Raw genomic sequence first — 18011 nt, 5'->3', positions numbered from 1 at the left:
CTTCCAAAAAACTCTGATCCTGGCTTAACAGTAGTTCAACTCTGTAGTGTTTCACAAAAGTTGTGTGTGACGACCAGGTAGCTGCTTCACATATCTGTTCCAGGCTTGCTCACGACCTCTCTGCCCAAGAGGCTGCCAAGGATAGAGTAGAATGTGTCGTAATTCTAGTATGGAATACTTCCTGCGATTCCCTGTAAGCCCAACCTATTAGCTCCTTAACCCATCTAGCTATAGTGGTGTTTTTTTTTTTTTTCATGCCTGCAATCCTTTTGAGGCTCCCATATATGATACAAATAAATAGCTAGATCTTCTCCACTGAGCTGTCCTTTCTGAATAAACTATGATAGCTCTCTCACATTAATCTGTTTCACTGCTCCTCTAACATCCTGCGGCTTGGGAGAAGAAGACGGTAAAACAATCTCCTGTGAACGATGAAAAGCTGAAGATATCTTTGGAAGATAGGCTAGGTCAGGTCTGAACACAATTCTGAATGAATAACCATATAAAAAGGTCGTTAACGGATAATGCCTGAATATCCCCAATTCTTCTAGCTGATGTTATTGCTACCTTTAATGTTAGATTCTTTAAAGGGGTCTGAGCAATAGGTTCAACTTTATCAGGAGTCAAGAAATTTAGAACTAAAGATAAATCCCAAGGAGGAATTAATTTTCCTGGCATTGGTTGGAATTTCATTACTGAAAATAAGACTTTTTAACGACAAATCTTCTTGGACAATTGTGTATGAAGAAAAACCGTCTGTATATTATTCCTTTTCTTCCAGGAAGAATATGCGTTCCAAATTTTTGCATATTTCCTCGTTGTGGAAATCTTTCTGCAGTTAACTAAAGTAGATGCCACCTCTCTAGAAAACCAGTCTTACCAGGATTCTTTCCTCAATACCCAGGCTATCAATTTTAACACCAGGAGATTTGGATGAACATTTGACCCCTGAACTAAAAGGTCTTGTCTTTTCCCAGATGCCATGGGCCTTTCAGGACTAGAGACAACAGATAGGGAACCATGCCCTTCTCGGTCACCAGGGACCTATGAATATCACTGTTGCCCTTCAACCTCCATCTTTCTCAGGACCTTGGGAATGAAGTTGAATGGTGGAAATGTGTAGAGGAGACCGCTCAGCCAGTCCACTGATAACTTATCCAATCTGTTCCCTGACACCGATGGGTGGAGAGAGCAGAAATCCTCCACCTTCGTATCAAAAGCAGAAAACAGATCTGAACCCAAAACGCCAAGGCAAACAGATCTGAAACACATGAAAAAACATATCAGACAAACGCCAAAGCAAAACAGATCTGAAAAATGCAAAACAGATCTGAGACCAACGCATAAGCGATACAGATCTGAGACCAACGCATAAGCGAAACAGATCTGAGACCAACGCATATGCAAAACAGATCTGAAACCAATACAGATGCTAAACAGGTCTAGAACCAAAAGCAAATGCAAAACAGATCTGAAACAAATTCAAAAGCAAAACAGATCTAGAACAAATGAAAAATGGATCCAAAGCTAAACAGATCTGACACCAATGCAAAAGCAAAACAGATCTGAACCAATTCAAATGCAAAACAGATCTGAACTACTGCAAATGCCAAACAGATCTGAACCAATTCAAATGCCAAACAGATCTGAACCAATGCAAATGCCAAACAGATCTGAACCAATTCAAATGCCAAACAGATCTGAACCAATGCAAATGCCAAACAGATCTGAACCAATGCATACCAGATCTGAACCAATGCAAACCAGATCTGAACCAATGCAAACCAGATCTGAACCAATGCAAATGCAAACCAGATCTGAACCAATGCAAATGCAAACCAGATCTGAACCAATGCAAATGCAAAGCAGATCTGAACCAATGCAAATGCAAACCAGATCTGAACCAATGCAAATGCAAACCAGATCTGAACCAATGCAAATGCAAACCAGCTCTGACACCAATGCAAATGCAAACCAGCTCTGACACCAATGCAAATGCAAACCAGATCTGACACCAATGCAAAAGCCAAACCGATCTGACACCAATGCAAAAGCAAAACAGATCTGAACCAATGCAAATGCAAAACAGGTCTGACCCCAATGCAAATGCAAAACCGATCTGAACCAATGCCAAACAGATCTGACCAATGCAAAACATATCTGAACCAATGGAATTGCAAAACAGATCTGACACCAATGCAAAAGCAAAACAGATCTGAACCAATGCAACAGCAAAAGAGATCTGAACCAATGAAAATGCAACACAGATCTGAACCAATGCCAATGCAACACAGATCTGACACCAATGCCAATGCAAAACAGATCTGACACCAATGCAGATGCAAAACAGATCTGAACCAATGCAAATGCAAAACAGATCTGACCCAATGCAAATGCAAAACAGATCTGACACCAATGCAAAACAGATCTGACACCAATGCAAAACAGATCTGACACCAATGCAAAACAGATCTGACACCAATGCAAAACAGATCTGACACCAATGCAAAACAGATCTGACACCAATGCAAAACAGATCTGACACCAATGCAAAACAGATCTGACACCAATGCAAAACAGATCTGACACCAATGCAAAACAGATCTGACACCAATGCAAAACAGATCTGACACCAATGCAAAACAGATCTGACACCAATGCAAAACAGATCTGACACCAATGCAAAACAGATCTGACACCAATGCAAAACAGATCTGACACCAATGCAAAACAGATCTGACACCAATGCAAAACAGATCTGACACCAATGCAAAACAGATCTGACACCAATGCAAAACAGATCTGACACCAATGCAAAACAGATCTGACACCAATGCAAATGCAAAACAGATCTGACACCAATGCAAATGCAAAACAGATCTGACACCAATGCAAATGCAAAACAGATCTGACACCAATGCAAATGCAAAACAGATCTGACACCAATGCAAATGCTAAACAGATCTGACACCAATGCAAATGCAAAACAGATCTGACACCAATGCAAATGCAAAACAGATCTGACACCAATGCAAATGCAAAACAGATCTGACACCAATGCAAATGCAAAACAGATCTGACACCAATGCAAATGCAAAACAGATCTGACACCAATGCAAATGCAAAACAGATCTGACACCAATGTAAATGCAAAACAGATCTGACACCAATGCAAATGCAAAACAGATCTGAACCAATGCAAATGCAAAACAGATCTGAACCAATGCAAATGCAAAACAGATCTGAACCAATGCAAATGCAAAACAGATCTGAAACCAATACAAATGCAAAACAGATCTGAAACCAATACAAATGCAAAACAGATCTGAAACCAATACCAATGCAAAACAGATCTGAAAAAAGGAACTCCTTGAAACTACTCAGAGATTCACTTCCTGAAAAGTTCTATTTCTCATTTACATAGATTGTCAATCACCATCGCTCCAGTTCAGGCTTGACCAATCTTACTATAACCCTGGGGAAACATACTGCCGCAATGGCAACAATTCCCCTTCACTCATGCTTTGCACCCACTGCTACATTGCATGGACACAGAGGATAAGGGAAAGTATAAACCATACAAGGGAAAAGCACTAACAATCAATCATGTAAGTGCATATTTCTGCAAACAATCATCAGTCTCTACAGCTAGCATAGGTTTACTGCAAGCCTGACAATCAAATTGGGAAAACAATCATACCCTGAAACTGCTCAGGGATTCCCCATTACCCCGAAAGTTTCCATTAGCTGTTTACGTAAATTGTCAATCACTACCTTTACCACAGATTTAGTGCAGGCTTGACAAATCCTCGTTATAATGCTGGAGAAGCCCAATGTTGCAGTAGCAACATTTTTAAGATATTAGTTTCTCCAAACCCTATTCGATACCTCCTCTGCTTTGCATGCACTTTTAGCTTGCTAGGTTATAGAGGGAAAGGGAAAAGGTAAAACACAGGGGAAATCACACTGCAATCTCAACCATATGAGTGTATATTCCTGCAAAAAAATGCACCATCAGTGCACTCACCTTTGCTGCTGGAACAGGCTGGGATGCCTATTGTCTGTGATCCCATCTTTCCAGCATAGTGGGGAACGTGAGGAGCAGTTCCATTTCTTATCATGTAATCTAATGTTACACTTTTGGCATCTCAATCTCTCAGGCTGTTGCTGTGCAAGTTTTGCAAAACCGTGAAAGAAGAGTCACTGCTCAGAAAAAACATTTTGCTAGAGGTATTTATAGGTAGCAATTGTTTTTTCATATATGTACCTGTGCCAATTCCTCCGAGAGAGAAAGTCTCGGTCGGGCATCAGAGGCTGCTGTTGCGGAGGACTGCTTCTGCTCCATGGCAGCGTCGCTGGCGTCCCACGTGTAGAGAGCGTGGAATCCGCGCTTCTCTTGGCTTTTGAAGACACCGCCCCACTTCCTGTCCTCATTGGCCGGCTAGCAGAAGTGACACCTGCGGGACCAGGAGATCCTATGTCATAACTTCTGACATCTCTAGCTGCTCTGTAACACATGGACGCAAGAAGGGCGGTAATGGCGGCGATCCTTTTGGACAACCCGCAGCCAGGTAACATTCCGCCCCCACCGCACACAGGTTAAAACTGGGGCATCCTACTCACAGTTTCCACCGCCATCCAGGAAAAAACCCTGCCTAACAACATAGGCGCCCCAGGCCAACCTATGCCTTAAAACAACAAATGTCTACAGGTATATCCTCAGGTGATGGGAAACAAACAAAAACTGAGTTGGTGAGGGAGGAGGAGTCCTTATATAAGGGCGGGTTCTTTTAAATTGATTACTCTTACAGGTGTTTCCGTTTGGGGAGGGGACAAGCAATGTCTCAGCAGCAGCCATCCTGGAGGACGATGGGAGAAATATCTGGCATTCCGGATCGATATAAATCAGCCAGCAACATACGTTATACCTACAACATATGTTGTGTGCACAATGCGAGTTGCACTATATGCATGTTGCTTGCTAATTTTGGCATATTCTGTGTGCGCACTGTATAGATTAGCAGGGGTGCTCGGATACCAATTTTTAAAATCCGAATAGATTCGGATACCCAGATATCCGGAAGCCTTCATATACTTCTCACTTCAGGATCCCTTTAAGTTAAGTTAAGATAACCTTCATTTCAGGGGTCCTTAAAGCGGACCCAAACCAAACATTTTTTTAATTCAAAATATTTAGTTGCACCACTAATACATATAGAAAGATAAATAAACACTCCTTCAAGCCTATGAGCATTTCAGTGCATGCTTTTCACCCTTCTCTTTTAGGGTTATACAGGTGGCAGCCATTAGCAATTCCTCCATTGCCAGACACTACCTACTCCAGCATTTTGCCAGATTCTGTCCCGGCAATTTGAAAGGAAGGGAGGGGTTTCTCCAATAAATGTAAAATATTTTATATTTGTCATCATGCAGCTGAAAAAAGGCTGCTATTTATTATTATAATTTAGAAAATACATTTCTGAAATCTTGTATTTTTTATTTGGGTCCACTTTAACTGAAAATTCACCTTTGCTATAGGCATGTCAGTGTTTCGTGGGGCTTTTTTTGTAAGATGCAGATGAGGACATAACTTCTACTGATTAAACATTCATTAATGGCAGAATCTACCTATGCGGCAAGATTGCCAATTGCTAAACACTGAATGGAAAGTTCTGACTACTTCCCCCCAGTGTTCCTGCATTGCTTCTTTTCATGCTTGTCCCAGTCTACAAATAGGTGACCTCACATGAAGGATTAACTATTTTGCCGATGACTAATCAATGTAATGTTATCACGGCTTACATTTTTTTAACTATAGACTTTACAGTTCAAGAAACCATTTTGTTGAACAAGAAAAAACTAGGGGCATACATCAGCATTCAATAATAGACTGACCAGAGCCAACAAAGGATGACCTGATATCTGCACAGAACAAACAAAAAGTACATGAGGAATAAAAAATGTAACAGCAAAAAAAAGAAAGGTAACAAAAAAAAAAATAAAAAAAAATGCAGTGTTCCCCAGAATTTTTTTTCAAGGCAGGCGGTATGAAAAAGTGGCCAGATGGAAGGGGGGCAGACAGTATATTGACGACATGTGACTGGGAGGGGGGCGCCACACTTCAATTAAAAGGTCACTGAATATTCTATACTAGTTTAAAAAAGCAACTTTTCACCATCATACCTAGTACAAGACAAACACAGCTAGGTCCACATAACATCAAAGCATTTGGGCTCCACCACAGCTGCTGCCACCGGCACTCCAGTCCATTTCAGGGAACAGATCAGAGCCAGTAGTGTCTTAAGGGTGTGGCGCCAGGAGCAGCCAGCCTACCTCGCCCCTCAGCGGGTGGGAGGGTGAGGCCAGGGGTTACCGCTGCCCAGAACCCCCCTGATCACCTGCACTGCGACAAACCCCCCACGCCGCTTTGCTGCCCTCTCTGCCTCCCGGTCAACCTCCGGTGGCTGATACTTTGCACTGCATATCAGCGGTAACCGGTGAGCAAGCACCAAGCGTTTCCTAGTAACGCCAGCCGCATACCGGAAGTAAACATGTCACTTCCTGTATGCGGATGGCATTACTGGGCACCGCCCGCAGTGGAGGGGGATCAAGGCAGGAAAAGTAATGCAGGGGAAGTTACCTATTCCTTGCTACCTATTCTGGCTGCACCTATTCCTGGGCATCTATACTGGCTGCAAATCTACGCTGGCTGCACCTATCCCTGGCCATCTACGCTGGCTGCACCTATCCCTGGCCATCTACGCTGGCTGCACCTATCCCTGGCCATCTACGCTGGCTGCACCTATCCCTGGCTTCCTATACTGGTCTGTCTGCACCTATTCCTGGCTACCTATACTGGTCTGTCTGCACCCATTTCTGGCTACCTATCAGGGCTGTGGAGTCGGTATAAAAAGCCACCGACTGACTGCTCAGGTTAGGATTCCTCTGACTCCTCTAATTTGCATATTACACTCTTGTTGAATGAAAGTATGTAGCACGAAATGCATCTCTTAACTGCCTACGCTTAGGAATTTTAAAAGACAACTGAAGTGAGAGGGATATGGAGGCTACCATATTTATTCCCTTTTAAACAATACCAGTTACCTGGATATACGGCAGATCTTCTGCCTCTAATACTTTTAGTCATAGAAAAAGGGTGCATACACACATCAGACCATAGTCTTTTGAAAATGAAAGATCACAGACCAATTTGACCCCCTTCTATGTAGTATGAGAGCCATACCTACACAGTCTTTTCTATGGAGCTGAACTCCCCATCAGAAAAAAATCTTTGCAAGATGCTGTACACAAAGATGCTGTACAGACACAAAAGATCAGTATCTGCAAAAGATCCGTTCCTGCAAATTGCATTCATGGTCTATGAGATCATCATACACACCTTGTTTAACTGACATTCATCTGCAGATCAGACAATCATCTGCAGATCTGAAAATCCATCCTGGTGGATCGGATCTGCAGATGAATGTCAGTTAAACAAGGTGTGTATGATGATCTGCAGATCTCTTAGACTGTGAATGCATTTTGCAGGAACGGATCTTTGGCAGGAACAGATCTTTTGCAGATACTGATCTTTTGTGTCTCTACAGCATGTTTGTCTGCAGCATCTTGCAAAGATTTTTTTCTGATAGGGAGTTCAGCTCCATAGAATAGACTGTGTACAAATGCTCTCATACTACATGAAGTGTGGTAAGATTGGTCTGTGATCTTTCATTTTCCAAAGACTATAGTCTGATGTGTGTATGCACCTTAAAACTAGTCCTTGGTAAGAGTACTTGTAGAAGGTACAGACAGGAACAAAACATCAGGCCCTAGGCAATGTAACTGTGGGTACATGTAAGAGTGATGTGCAGGTAACTCTGCAGGTGAATGAGGGGATTCTTCCTCTATTACACATTCTTCATGCACAATCTGAACCAGGTTTATGGGTGATAGACAACACCTCTGTGTTCAATGTGCACAACATTCTAAGTGGATTCCCTGCAGATCTGTGGGAAGTGCATATGTAGAGTATAGTACTGTGTAACAAAGTAAACCTGAGACAGATGGAATTAAAGGTTTATTCATACCTGGGGCTTCCTCCAGCCCCCTTCAGGCTAATCAGACCCTCGCTGTCCTCCTCCGCCACCTGGATCTTCTGCTATGAGCCCAGGTACTAGAGCCAGTCTGGCATAGTGCGCATGCACACACTCCGCGGCCGGGAGCGTACTACACCTGCGCAGCACCATTGCGCAGGTGCAGAATGCTCCTGGCTGTGGAAGCAGCATGCGGCCAGACTGTGCTGACTGGCTCAAGTACCTGGACTCATAGCAGAAGATCCAGGTGGTGGAGGAGGACAGCGAGGGACTGATTGGCTGAAGGGGTCTGGAGGAAGCCCCAGGTATGTATAAAACTTTTCTTTTCATCCTTCTCAGGTACCATTTAATTCATAGTCACTAAACCAAATTTTAACAACATATTAAATGATTTGATTTCATGAGCAAAGGGAGGGCATACATTTGTATAAACCAGCATCAGCGCAGAATTATTACCATCTCATTGTCCATCTCGATTAGTGACACGGCTACACATCAGGCTTTATTCTTACAGTATAGATGTTATTTAGTATATATGTTACGGCCAGAACCCGAAGTTTGGCCAGAACTAGAAGTGGCCGGCCACTTCGGGTTCTGGCCGGCCAATGCGCGAACTGGCCGCTGCGCTGCGGCCAATGTGAGGAATGAAACAATTCCTGTAAGGTTTAATGTGATGTTGTGGCCGCAGCGCAGCGGGTAAATGTATCACACATCTTTACTTTATTCAATGGCCGCCCGGCTTTTTCCTCTGCCTCTCTCTCCTCCCCCCGCCTCTCTCTCTCCTTCTCTTTATGGGCACAGCCGGGCGGGGACACGCGTGTCCCTCCGGAGTCGTTCGTCGCGGCAGGGGAATCCTGCCGTTCTTGCAGAGCGGGTGCTGGCAGAAGCAATGTCTGCAGCCTCCCCGCTCTGCTCTCCTGCCGCGAGGAACGACTCTCCTGGACACGCGTGTCCCCCGCCCGCTGCCCATAAGAGAAGGAGAGAGAGGCGGGGGGAGGAGAGAGAGGCAGAGGGAAAAAGCCGGGCGGCTTAATGCCATTGAATAAAGTAAAGATGTGATACATTTACCCGCTGCGCTGCGGCCACAACATCACATTAAACCTTACAGGAATTGTTTCATTCCTCACATTGGCCGCAGCGCAGCGGCCAGTTCGCGCATTGGCCGGCCAGAACCCGAAGTGGCCGGCCACTTCTAGTTCTGGCCAAACTTCGGGTTCTGGCCGTAACATATATAAGAGATTCCTGTGTACACATCATATATACAGTCACAATCAGATGTGTATATCTGACTTTAAAAATACGGAGACGCTTTATTGAAGCAGCACAAGTAACTATTTTTTGATTGGTTCATTTCATTTTTGTGGACTATGCACAGCTATTACTGTATATATAAATTATTTATGATGACTATTATCTGAGAAATAGAACATTGTATCATATTTTCTATTTTAATTACAGTTTAAATTCATAAGGAGTCAGTGCATTTTTTCCCCGACTCCAGGCACCCAAAAATTGCTCTGACTCCACAGCCCTATACTGGTCTGGCTGCACCTATCCCTGGCTATCTATACTGGTCTGGTTGCACCTATCCCTGGCTATCTATACTGGTCTGGCTGCACCTATCCCTGGCTATCTATACTGGTCTGGCTGCACCTATCCCTGGCTATCTATACTGGCTGCACCTATCCCTGGCTATCTATACTGGCTGCACCTATCCCTGGCTATCTATACTGGCTGCACCTATCCCTGGCTATCTATACTGGCTGCACCTATCCCTGGCTATCTATACTGGCTGCACCTATCCCTGGCTATCTATACTGGCTGCACCTATCCCTGGCTATCTATACTGGCTGCACCTATCCCTGGCTATCTATACTGGCTGCACCTATCCCTGGCTATCTATACTGGCTGCACCTATCCCTGGCTACCTATACTGGGGGCAACTATTCCAGGCTGCCTATACTGGGGGCAGTTATTCCAGGCTGCCTATACTGGGGGCAACTATTCCAGGCTAGCTATACTGTGGGGGGCGGATAAGAGGGAGTTTCCTGCATGCTGGTGACCCCTGCTGGTCATATAGCAAGTGTCTATATGCGACTGAAGCCCTCTCCAACGATTGGCCCTTTGCTCATCCTCTGTTCAATTAAGTACTGCAGACTAGGTGTAATGTATTTGCACAGAGTGTCAGACGCCATAGGTATGCCACTGATCAAAACCCCAGCAGAAGCATGGCGCTCACCACTGGATTGCAACAGACCAATGGGCATCCTCTCTCCTCAGGGAGGATTCCTATTGGGTCACTGAGTGGCAATGCAATGGGAAGCCCCATAATGCTTCTGCCAGGGCTCCGTTCTGTATACCAGTGCTTTTCCCCTGCAGTGGATCTGAGTGACGATGGCAGCAGTGGTGGTGGAACCGAATGTGGCAGTGGCAGCAGTGGACCTGATGCACAAAGGAGTGTATGTGAACAAGTTGACAATGCTACAGACTACAGTGTATTGATGTTAGCGCACCTCCTACAGGCTAACACACGTTCTGCTGCAATGGAGGTGGTCAGAGGGACGATGTGTGACCTACAATGGAGCAGGAGGGGCGAAGAGTGAGAACTATTGTGTCGGTCTGCGCTCGGAAGAGATGATCAGACAGGCCAGATCTCTCTCTGACACATCGAGGCCACCTTACACAAGCTATATTCTTGGCAGAGGCAGTCCTGAATTGGAACAAGCTACTGTGTGTACAAAGTTTTAGGATATAGTCATAACCTTAGTTCAGCAATTAGTACAGTCGGTCCCAGTTAACAAACAAAATAGGAACTTTAGGTTCGTTCTTACCTGAATCTGTCCATAAGTCAAAATAGTGCGCCGTCCCTGTCCTCTGTACCTCCTCTATGTCCCCCTCTGCCTCCAGTGTCCGCCTCTGTGTCACTTCTTCTCCTCTGCCTTCAGTGTCCCTGTCTGTGTCACCTCTGTGCCCCGACCACTGTCACCTCTGTCCCCCTGTGCACTCAGTTTACAACAGCAAAATGTAATTTGTTTTATTGTTTTTCTCCCAAAATTACAAGATCTTTAAAAGAAAATCAAATTATTCCCACAGAATCAAATTTTCACATTTTGGGCCGTTTGTATCAGCGGGTCGTTGGGTGTTAGTAAATAGGGGACTAGCTCTACAGTCAAGCTGTGAGATAAGGCTAGATAGTGTACAGAATGGTAAACAATGACCCCATTTTTTTTTAGAGCTGTCTCTAAGCAAAAAGATGGATATATTTGTTAATCAAAAATCCCAGGATGCTCCGCCACTGCAAATTCAGAAACTTTCATGCTTAACATCTGCAAGCTAACTTTGAACAGCTCATTAAATACAAAAAAAATATATACACATGCAAATATAAGACAGCGTCATTTCTGTTTAAAACCTACTGACCTGCTGTTCACGCTTCTGCTTGCGAAGCTGAATGCCCTCCTCTTCCCGACGCCTGCGCATCTCTTCTGGGTTTAGAGCTTTGTTCTTGTAGCTCTTCATTCGACTGCTATCCTTTCCGGGGCTCGCTATGGAATCTGTAAGGTCAATTACAACAGAGGTTTATTTGAAACCGACTGTTTTCTCAACACCCAAAGGCAATGTTTTTACTGACTCCCTAACCATTCCAATAAGAGAAGGTGTGCTTAAAGGGATACTTAAGTCAAAAATAAAAAATGATTTTTACTCACCTGGGGCATCCCTCAGCCCCCTGAAGCAGTATGGTGCCCTCGCAGCCTCGCTCCGATCCTCCTGTCCCCGCCTGCGGCTACTTCCGGGTTCGTCGACAGACATGTTATACGCTATAGCACCATAGAGGGTGATATAGCGGCTGGGAACGCTGAGAGTCTGCAGTGTACGTAGAGTACAGACAGATGTAGCCCTCATCTGCAGTGTACATAGAGTACCGACAGATGCAGCCCTCGTCTGCAGTGTACGTAGAGTACCGACAGATGCAGCCCTCATCTGCAGTGTACGTAGAGTACCGACAGATGCAGCCCTCATCTGCAGTGTACGTAGAGTACCGACAGATGCAGCCCTAATCTGCAGTGTACGTAGAGTACCGACAGATGCAGCCCTCATCTGCAGTGTACGTAGAGTACCCACCGATGCAGCCCTCATCTGCAGTGTACGTAGAGTACCCACCGATGCAGCCCTCATCTGCAGTGTACGTAGAGTACCCACAGATGCAGCCCTAATCTGCAGTGTACGTAGAGTACCCACAGATACAGCCCTAATCTGCAGTGTACGTAGAGTACCCACAGATACAGCCCTAATCTGCAGTGTACGTAGAGTACCCACAGATACAGCCCTAATCTGCTGTATACATAGAGTACCCACAGATACAGCTCTATTCAGCTGTGTACGTAGAGTACTCACAGATACAAACCTAATCAGCAGTGTATGTAGAGTAGTCAGTATTGTATGCAAAGTACTCACAGATACCAACCTAGTCAGCAATGTATGTACAGAACCCACAGATTAGTGGTGTAAACAGAGCACCCACAGACAGACCTATTCAGCAGCGTACATAGAGTACCCACAGATGATCAGCAGTGTACGATCTGCAGTGTATGGTCTGCTGTGTCACCTGCAACAAATGCACAACTCACTATTTTTCATATGCTACCATGTGACAGATTGGCACAGAAGAAACTATGCACAATTAACATGGTGACAAACACAGTAGTGATGTAAAATGAAATATGATGTAAACTTCAACGTTCCTGTTGTATCCTCTCTGCTTTTACCAAAATGAATGGAAGTAGAATTATTAGACAGCTAATCTGTTTTTGAAAGGAAAATACTGATCAACAGCTGAAAGTTAATCAACCGAGAGCTTGATAAATTCAAGTTGTGAGGCAGTCAATCATTCACTGAATCTGACTTGCACCACTCCAGGTTAAGGTGGCCATACATCACTTGATGTTTGGGTAGATCGACCATTAAATAGATCCCTCTCCTATCGATTCTGATCTTAGAGGGATCTATTGTCTGCCCATACACTGCACAGCAACATCCTATATAACACCCCCCCCCTCCAGTGTTTAAAGGAATCCTTAGAGGAATGCATAAGCAGCATTTGTACTTACCTGGGGCTTCCTCACTGCCCTCCCGGGTGGCTCCGTTGTACTACCTGCACAGGCATAGAATGCTCTGGTAATGCATGCACAGTGCAGCCCGGCTGACGCAACCGGGACTCTGTTACTGGCGAAGACTGCAGGACAGCGGAGTCACCCAGGAGGACAGCGAGGGAGCCCACAGAACTTATGTGGCTGGAGGAAGCTCCAGGTAAGTATAAATGCTGATTATGCGTTCCTCTCAGGTACACTTTGTGTGTGTTGTGTTAAGTGTGTGTGCTCAGTGTTAAAGTACACATGAACTGAGAGGGATATGGAGGCTGCAATATTCATTTCCATACCAGTTGCCTGGCGGTTGTGCTGATATATTTGGCTGTAGTAGTATCCGAATCACAACTTAAACAAGCATGTGGATAATCCAGTCAGAAACCCCTGATCTGAATGCTTGTTCAGGATTTATGGTTAAAGATATTAGAGATAGAGGCTCAAGAGGACAGCCAGGCAATTTGAATTGTTTAAAAGTAAATAACTGTCAGCCTCCATATCTCTCTCTCAGTTCAGGTGTGCTTTAATTAAAGGAGTACTGTATAAGCCAGTGATGGCTAACCTTGGCACTCCAGCTGTGGTGGAACTACAAGTCCCATGAGGCATTGCAATACTCGGACAGCTCTAAGCATAACTCGGAGACGCAGAGGCATGATGGGATTTGTAGTTTTGTCACAGCTGGAGTGCCAAGGTTAGCCATCACTGGTATAAGCCCTTAGGGAAAGAAAAAGAGTTCAACTTACCTGGAGCTACTAATGGTCCCCTGCAGACGACCTGTGCCCGCATAGCCACTTGCCGATGCTCCGGTCCCCGCCGTCGGTTACTTCTGGTATTTGAGACTTTAAAGTTGCAAAACCAATGTGCCTTACTGCGCCTGTGCGGCCTTCCCTTCACTCCAGCTGAAGTCCCCAGGAGCTTACTGTGCAGGCACAGGCTATGCTGCACCTGCCCAGTACGCTCCTGTGACGTCAGTGGGAGTAAGAAGGCCACGCAAGCGCAATGGCAAATTCTGGTAGTAACCAGTGGCGGGAACCGGAACATCAGCGAGTGGCTGCATGGGCACAGAGTGTCTGCGGGGGACCATTAGAAGCCCCAGGTAAGTTCAACCCCTTTCCTCTAAGAGCTCCCTACAGTACTCCTTTAAAGTCTAACCTCTACACCGATGCAACTCCTGCCCTCCTCTGGTGTTCAGCATCACCACGAGCACCTGTACCACGTGGCTCCACGCATGGAGGGAAAACGATCAGGGGTCCATTGGGATACGGAACACAGTTACCACCGTGCAACCAATCATACCCGATTTTGGACAGAAATCAATTAAAAGATCAATGGGGTGGCCACATTGAAGCACAGATTCACTGCGATCAGACCACAATATTCGGAGCAGTGCTTTTCAGCGCTGCTAGATTTGGGCGCAGCCGGCGCCTCCATAGACTTCAATAGGAATCATTCCTATTGAAGTGCTCAGTGAGTAACGTCGGCTCTGTCAGAAGACAGAGCCGAAGTTGCTTAAAAACATAATAATTCGGCCTCCAGCAATCGCTGGAAGCCGAATTATTTCATTCCCCTACTATCCATGTCGGCCTGGAGGGGGAATAGTAATTAAATCGGCCCGGACTTGTGCAGAAGCAGGATCAGCTGTATAACGCTGTATCCTGCGCCCAAGTCTACCGGCGCCGATTTCAAATGTACGCACAATATTGAGTAATATATGGGCACCTTTAGCCCTCTGTATTTTTAGTTATGATAAATACATCTAAAATGTACAGGTCAGCAGAGTTCTAAGGTAATCTCTAGCAACACCTGAGAAAAGTGCTCATCTCCCACCTCTAGTAGGGATCAGCGTTCTGAAGCAAAACATTGTTCTAAATGAATTGGATCAAAACACAAATTTCAAGCACAATGGACCTTGGCGGGGGAGGTGTTAACCCACCCTTGATGCTGCCCTTTATTGTGCTTTCCAGCTGTTAATACTTACTCCTTTACAGCCAAAGGAGAAAGTAGCCATTGAGCTGAAACGCACCATGGAGGGCAGCACACTGAGGCGGTCCGCTGCACTTGAAATTCGTGTTCTGTTCCGATTCATTAAGAACAGCATTGTGCTTAGGAACGCTCACTCTTACCCTCTTGTTAGCATACAAGTACCTGTGACATGTACAAGAATGTTTCCTTCAGCACTAGAGAGGTGATCGTAACTGACTTGCCTGTTTTTTTTCTAGAAAATGCCAAGATTGGTGGTCAGAGGAAAAATCAAGATGTTAGGCTATCAGCTTTCTGAATTTGGTAATCTGTACCAAGTTTTGAATCAACCTCTGCTAGCACAGGTTCCTATAGAGCAAACTCAATTTGCTGTATCCTGCAGTTCTCACCAAAAAGAATGTGCTGTACAATTTTAAGCTGATAAACTAATCTCTGCAAAGTCCCTATGACAAGTGAACACACAGGTGAACTAGCCACGTGAAATAGTAAAACTCAATAGCTGAAACACAAGTAAATCCATATTGCTATGGGAATAACTTTTTCAGTCCCGTTGTACTACATAACACACACAATCACTGGGGTCTGGCAGCTGTCAAACATGTCATCCTCTTCCATACTCCCCTCCTGCCTTCATCTACCAAGCAGGGTGGGGTTGCTGTGCCCAATGTTTCTGTGATTGTCCCATGACTGACCCATGCCTATGCCATGTTGGGAGACGTCACCTGTCTCCTCACACTGTCCCTCATGCGGCCCCTCGCCCCCCTCTCTCACCCATGCTGCCCCCGGGATGTCAGGGCCTCTCCCGGCTCCTCTGGGACAATATGTCTGACTAACGGAAGCCTCTGGATGCCAAACTAAGGAAAGCGCGGAGCGAATTGCCGTACGCAAGCGTGAAGGACCACGTACGTGCGTTCCACAGGATTTCGACGTGCGTTCCAAAATCTTAAAGGGGCAATGCAAATGTAGAGCGTCTTCTTCGGTGTATTATTAAAGCAGAAACTGATCACCATTAGGCTTTATTCTATAAATCAATGGGTTTGGGATCTCTTGTATAATGTATTGCACTAGACTCAAATTTAAAAATAAAATTCCTACGAAGTACCACAATTTAATCTATAGCAACCTCAGTCAGAGAGGGATGATGATCCAGATCCGTACGTGGCATCTTCCATTTATTAACAGGCATTAATATTTCACTCCAGGGGCTGCTGAATTTCCCAGTTACCGCAGACAAGTACGGCTGTTAAAACTTGTCAACTGGGGTTTTCTAAATTAAGTGGGACATCAGAAGCTCAGATAAAGTAGCACATCTGGATTCTTTCTGTTAGCATACCTCCCAACTTTTTGAGAGCAGAAAAAGGGACAGTTAAGCCACGCCCCTGTTACAACCCTGGCCATGCCCCCACCACACCCATAGTCACACATACCATAAAGATTTCATACGAAAAATATGTTGTTTTATAATTCCAACCACACTGGTCCTTTCTATCCTGGTTAATTTTCCTTCATAGTAACATTTTAAAATTAGTATTATATCAATTTAAAGCATGGGAATAAAGTTTAGAGTCAATCAAACCCATTTTTAGTATAGAAATATTTACATTTAGATAGAAAGAGGGACAAAGTACTGAAAGAGGGACAAATGAGGAGGAAAAAGGGACTGTCCCTCTAAAAGAGGGACAGTTGGAAGCTATGCTGTTAGAGCACATGTATATAGCTGGCATAGCTCCCAACTGTCCCTCTTTTGGAGGGACAGGAGGGACAGTCCCTCTTTGGGAACCATGTCTCTCTATCTTCCTAATTTGTTCCTCTTCCACTCCAAAAACAGCATCCTTAGCAGTGTACATGTGTTATGGTTGCTTGCATGTATTTTTTGGCTTGGCATATTGCTGAAATTAATTTTTGGGGAAATATCTCTTCTTATTCTCTCTCTGTCATGTTCCCCAGATAACAGAATCAATCAGATTTCAGGTCTGAGTGATGGGGAGGATTGGGGGCAAGCATGGTGGTGCAGGACAGGGCTAGGCATGGTGCCCATAGTGCTGTGGCACCCATGGCATGAGCCATGCCTGTACCCCTCTAGATACACCTCTGATTGCATGGCACACCTAAGTGATCTGTAAGCATGCTCGCAACACTTCAATTCAACTGCCAGCGTAAGTCTTACAAGTCTCCTGCTGTCACCACCTAGTGGAAACCGGTCCTTAACCAGTTCAAGACCGCAGTAAGTAGAACATACGCCGCATCTGCAGCTCTCTAGTTCTGATGCGGCGTAGATTCTATACTGCAGCTTACCACAGTTTCAAGCCGATTGCTGCTCACTGTGACTGCGTGCTGCTTGCTTCTCTAGGTAAGGTGTCAGTTTCATTGGCATATTACCCGGTGTTCACTGTGAGCCAAACACAGTGATCACAGACTGGCTGCATAAAAAAGGCTCTGGTCCTTGTTCTTAAAGAGAACCTCTAGACTAAAAATCTACTCAGCAGCATTGAAAAGGCTTGGTGTTTTTTAAGTTTCACAGCATCAGAACTTTTTCTTACCCAAGCCTCATTTTTAGCTGCACAGAAGAAAACTGCCCCAGGCATTTATCCACTGATGCTGTGCAAAGCATGATGGGATTTCTGATGTTGTTGTTCTCATTCTGTTTTGGCGCAAATTTTTTTTTATATTTTTAATTTGAGATTTGAAGCCTAGCGTGTGCAGCTAGGAGGGGTGATCAGGACACAGGACAGTTGGAACTGTGTCTCATGCTCCATCACCTCCTTTCAACCAAAAAGATGGCTGCCCCCATGAAATC

The 18011-nt window shown here is 44.9% G+C and overlaps 1 protein-coding gene across 1 annotated transcript in view; it reads right to left on the bottom strand.

Annotated features, from left to right (window-relative positions):
• Nucleotides 1–16074, bottom strand: part of KPNA6 (karyopherin subunit alpha 6) — a 48924-nt gene extending 32850 nt beyond the window's left edge. The window contains 2 exon segments of the mRNA XM_068268885.1: nt 11514–11647; nt 15986–16074. Coding sequence (XP_068124986.1) covers nt 11514–11647; nt 15986–15989 — 138 coding nt within the window. The 5' untranslated portion in view covers nt 15990–16074.
• Between the last annotated feature and the right edge of the window lie 1937 nt (nt 16075–18011).

The sequence above is a fragment of the Hyperolius riggenbachi genome, chromosome 2, assembly GCF_040937935.1.
Source record: "Hyperolius riggenbachi isolate aHypRig1 chromosome 2, aHypRig1.pri, whole genome shotgun sequence".
NCBI classification, from domain to species: Eukaryota; Metazoa; Chordata; class Amphibia; order Anura; family Hyperoliidae; genus Hyperolius; species Hyperolius riggenbachi.
The sequence above is the reverse complement of the archived record's forward strand: the minus strand, read 5'-3'. Positions and strand labels throughout refer to the sequence as shown.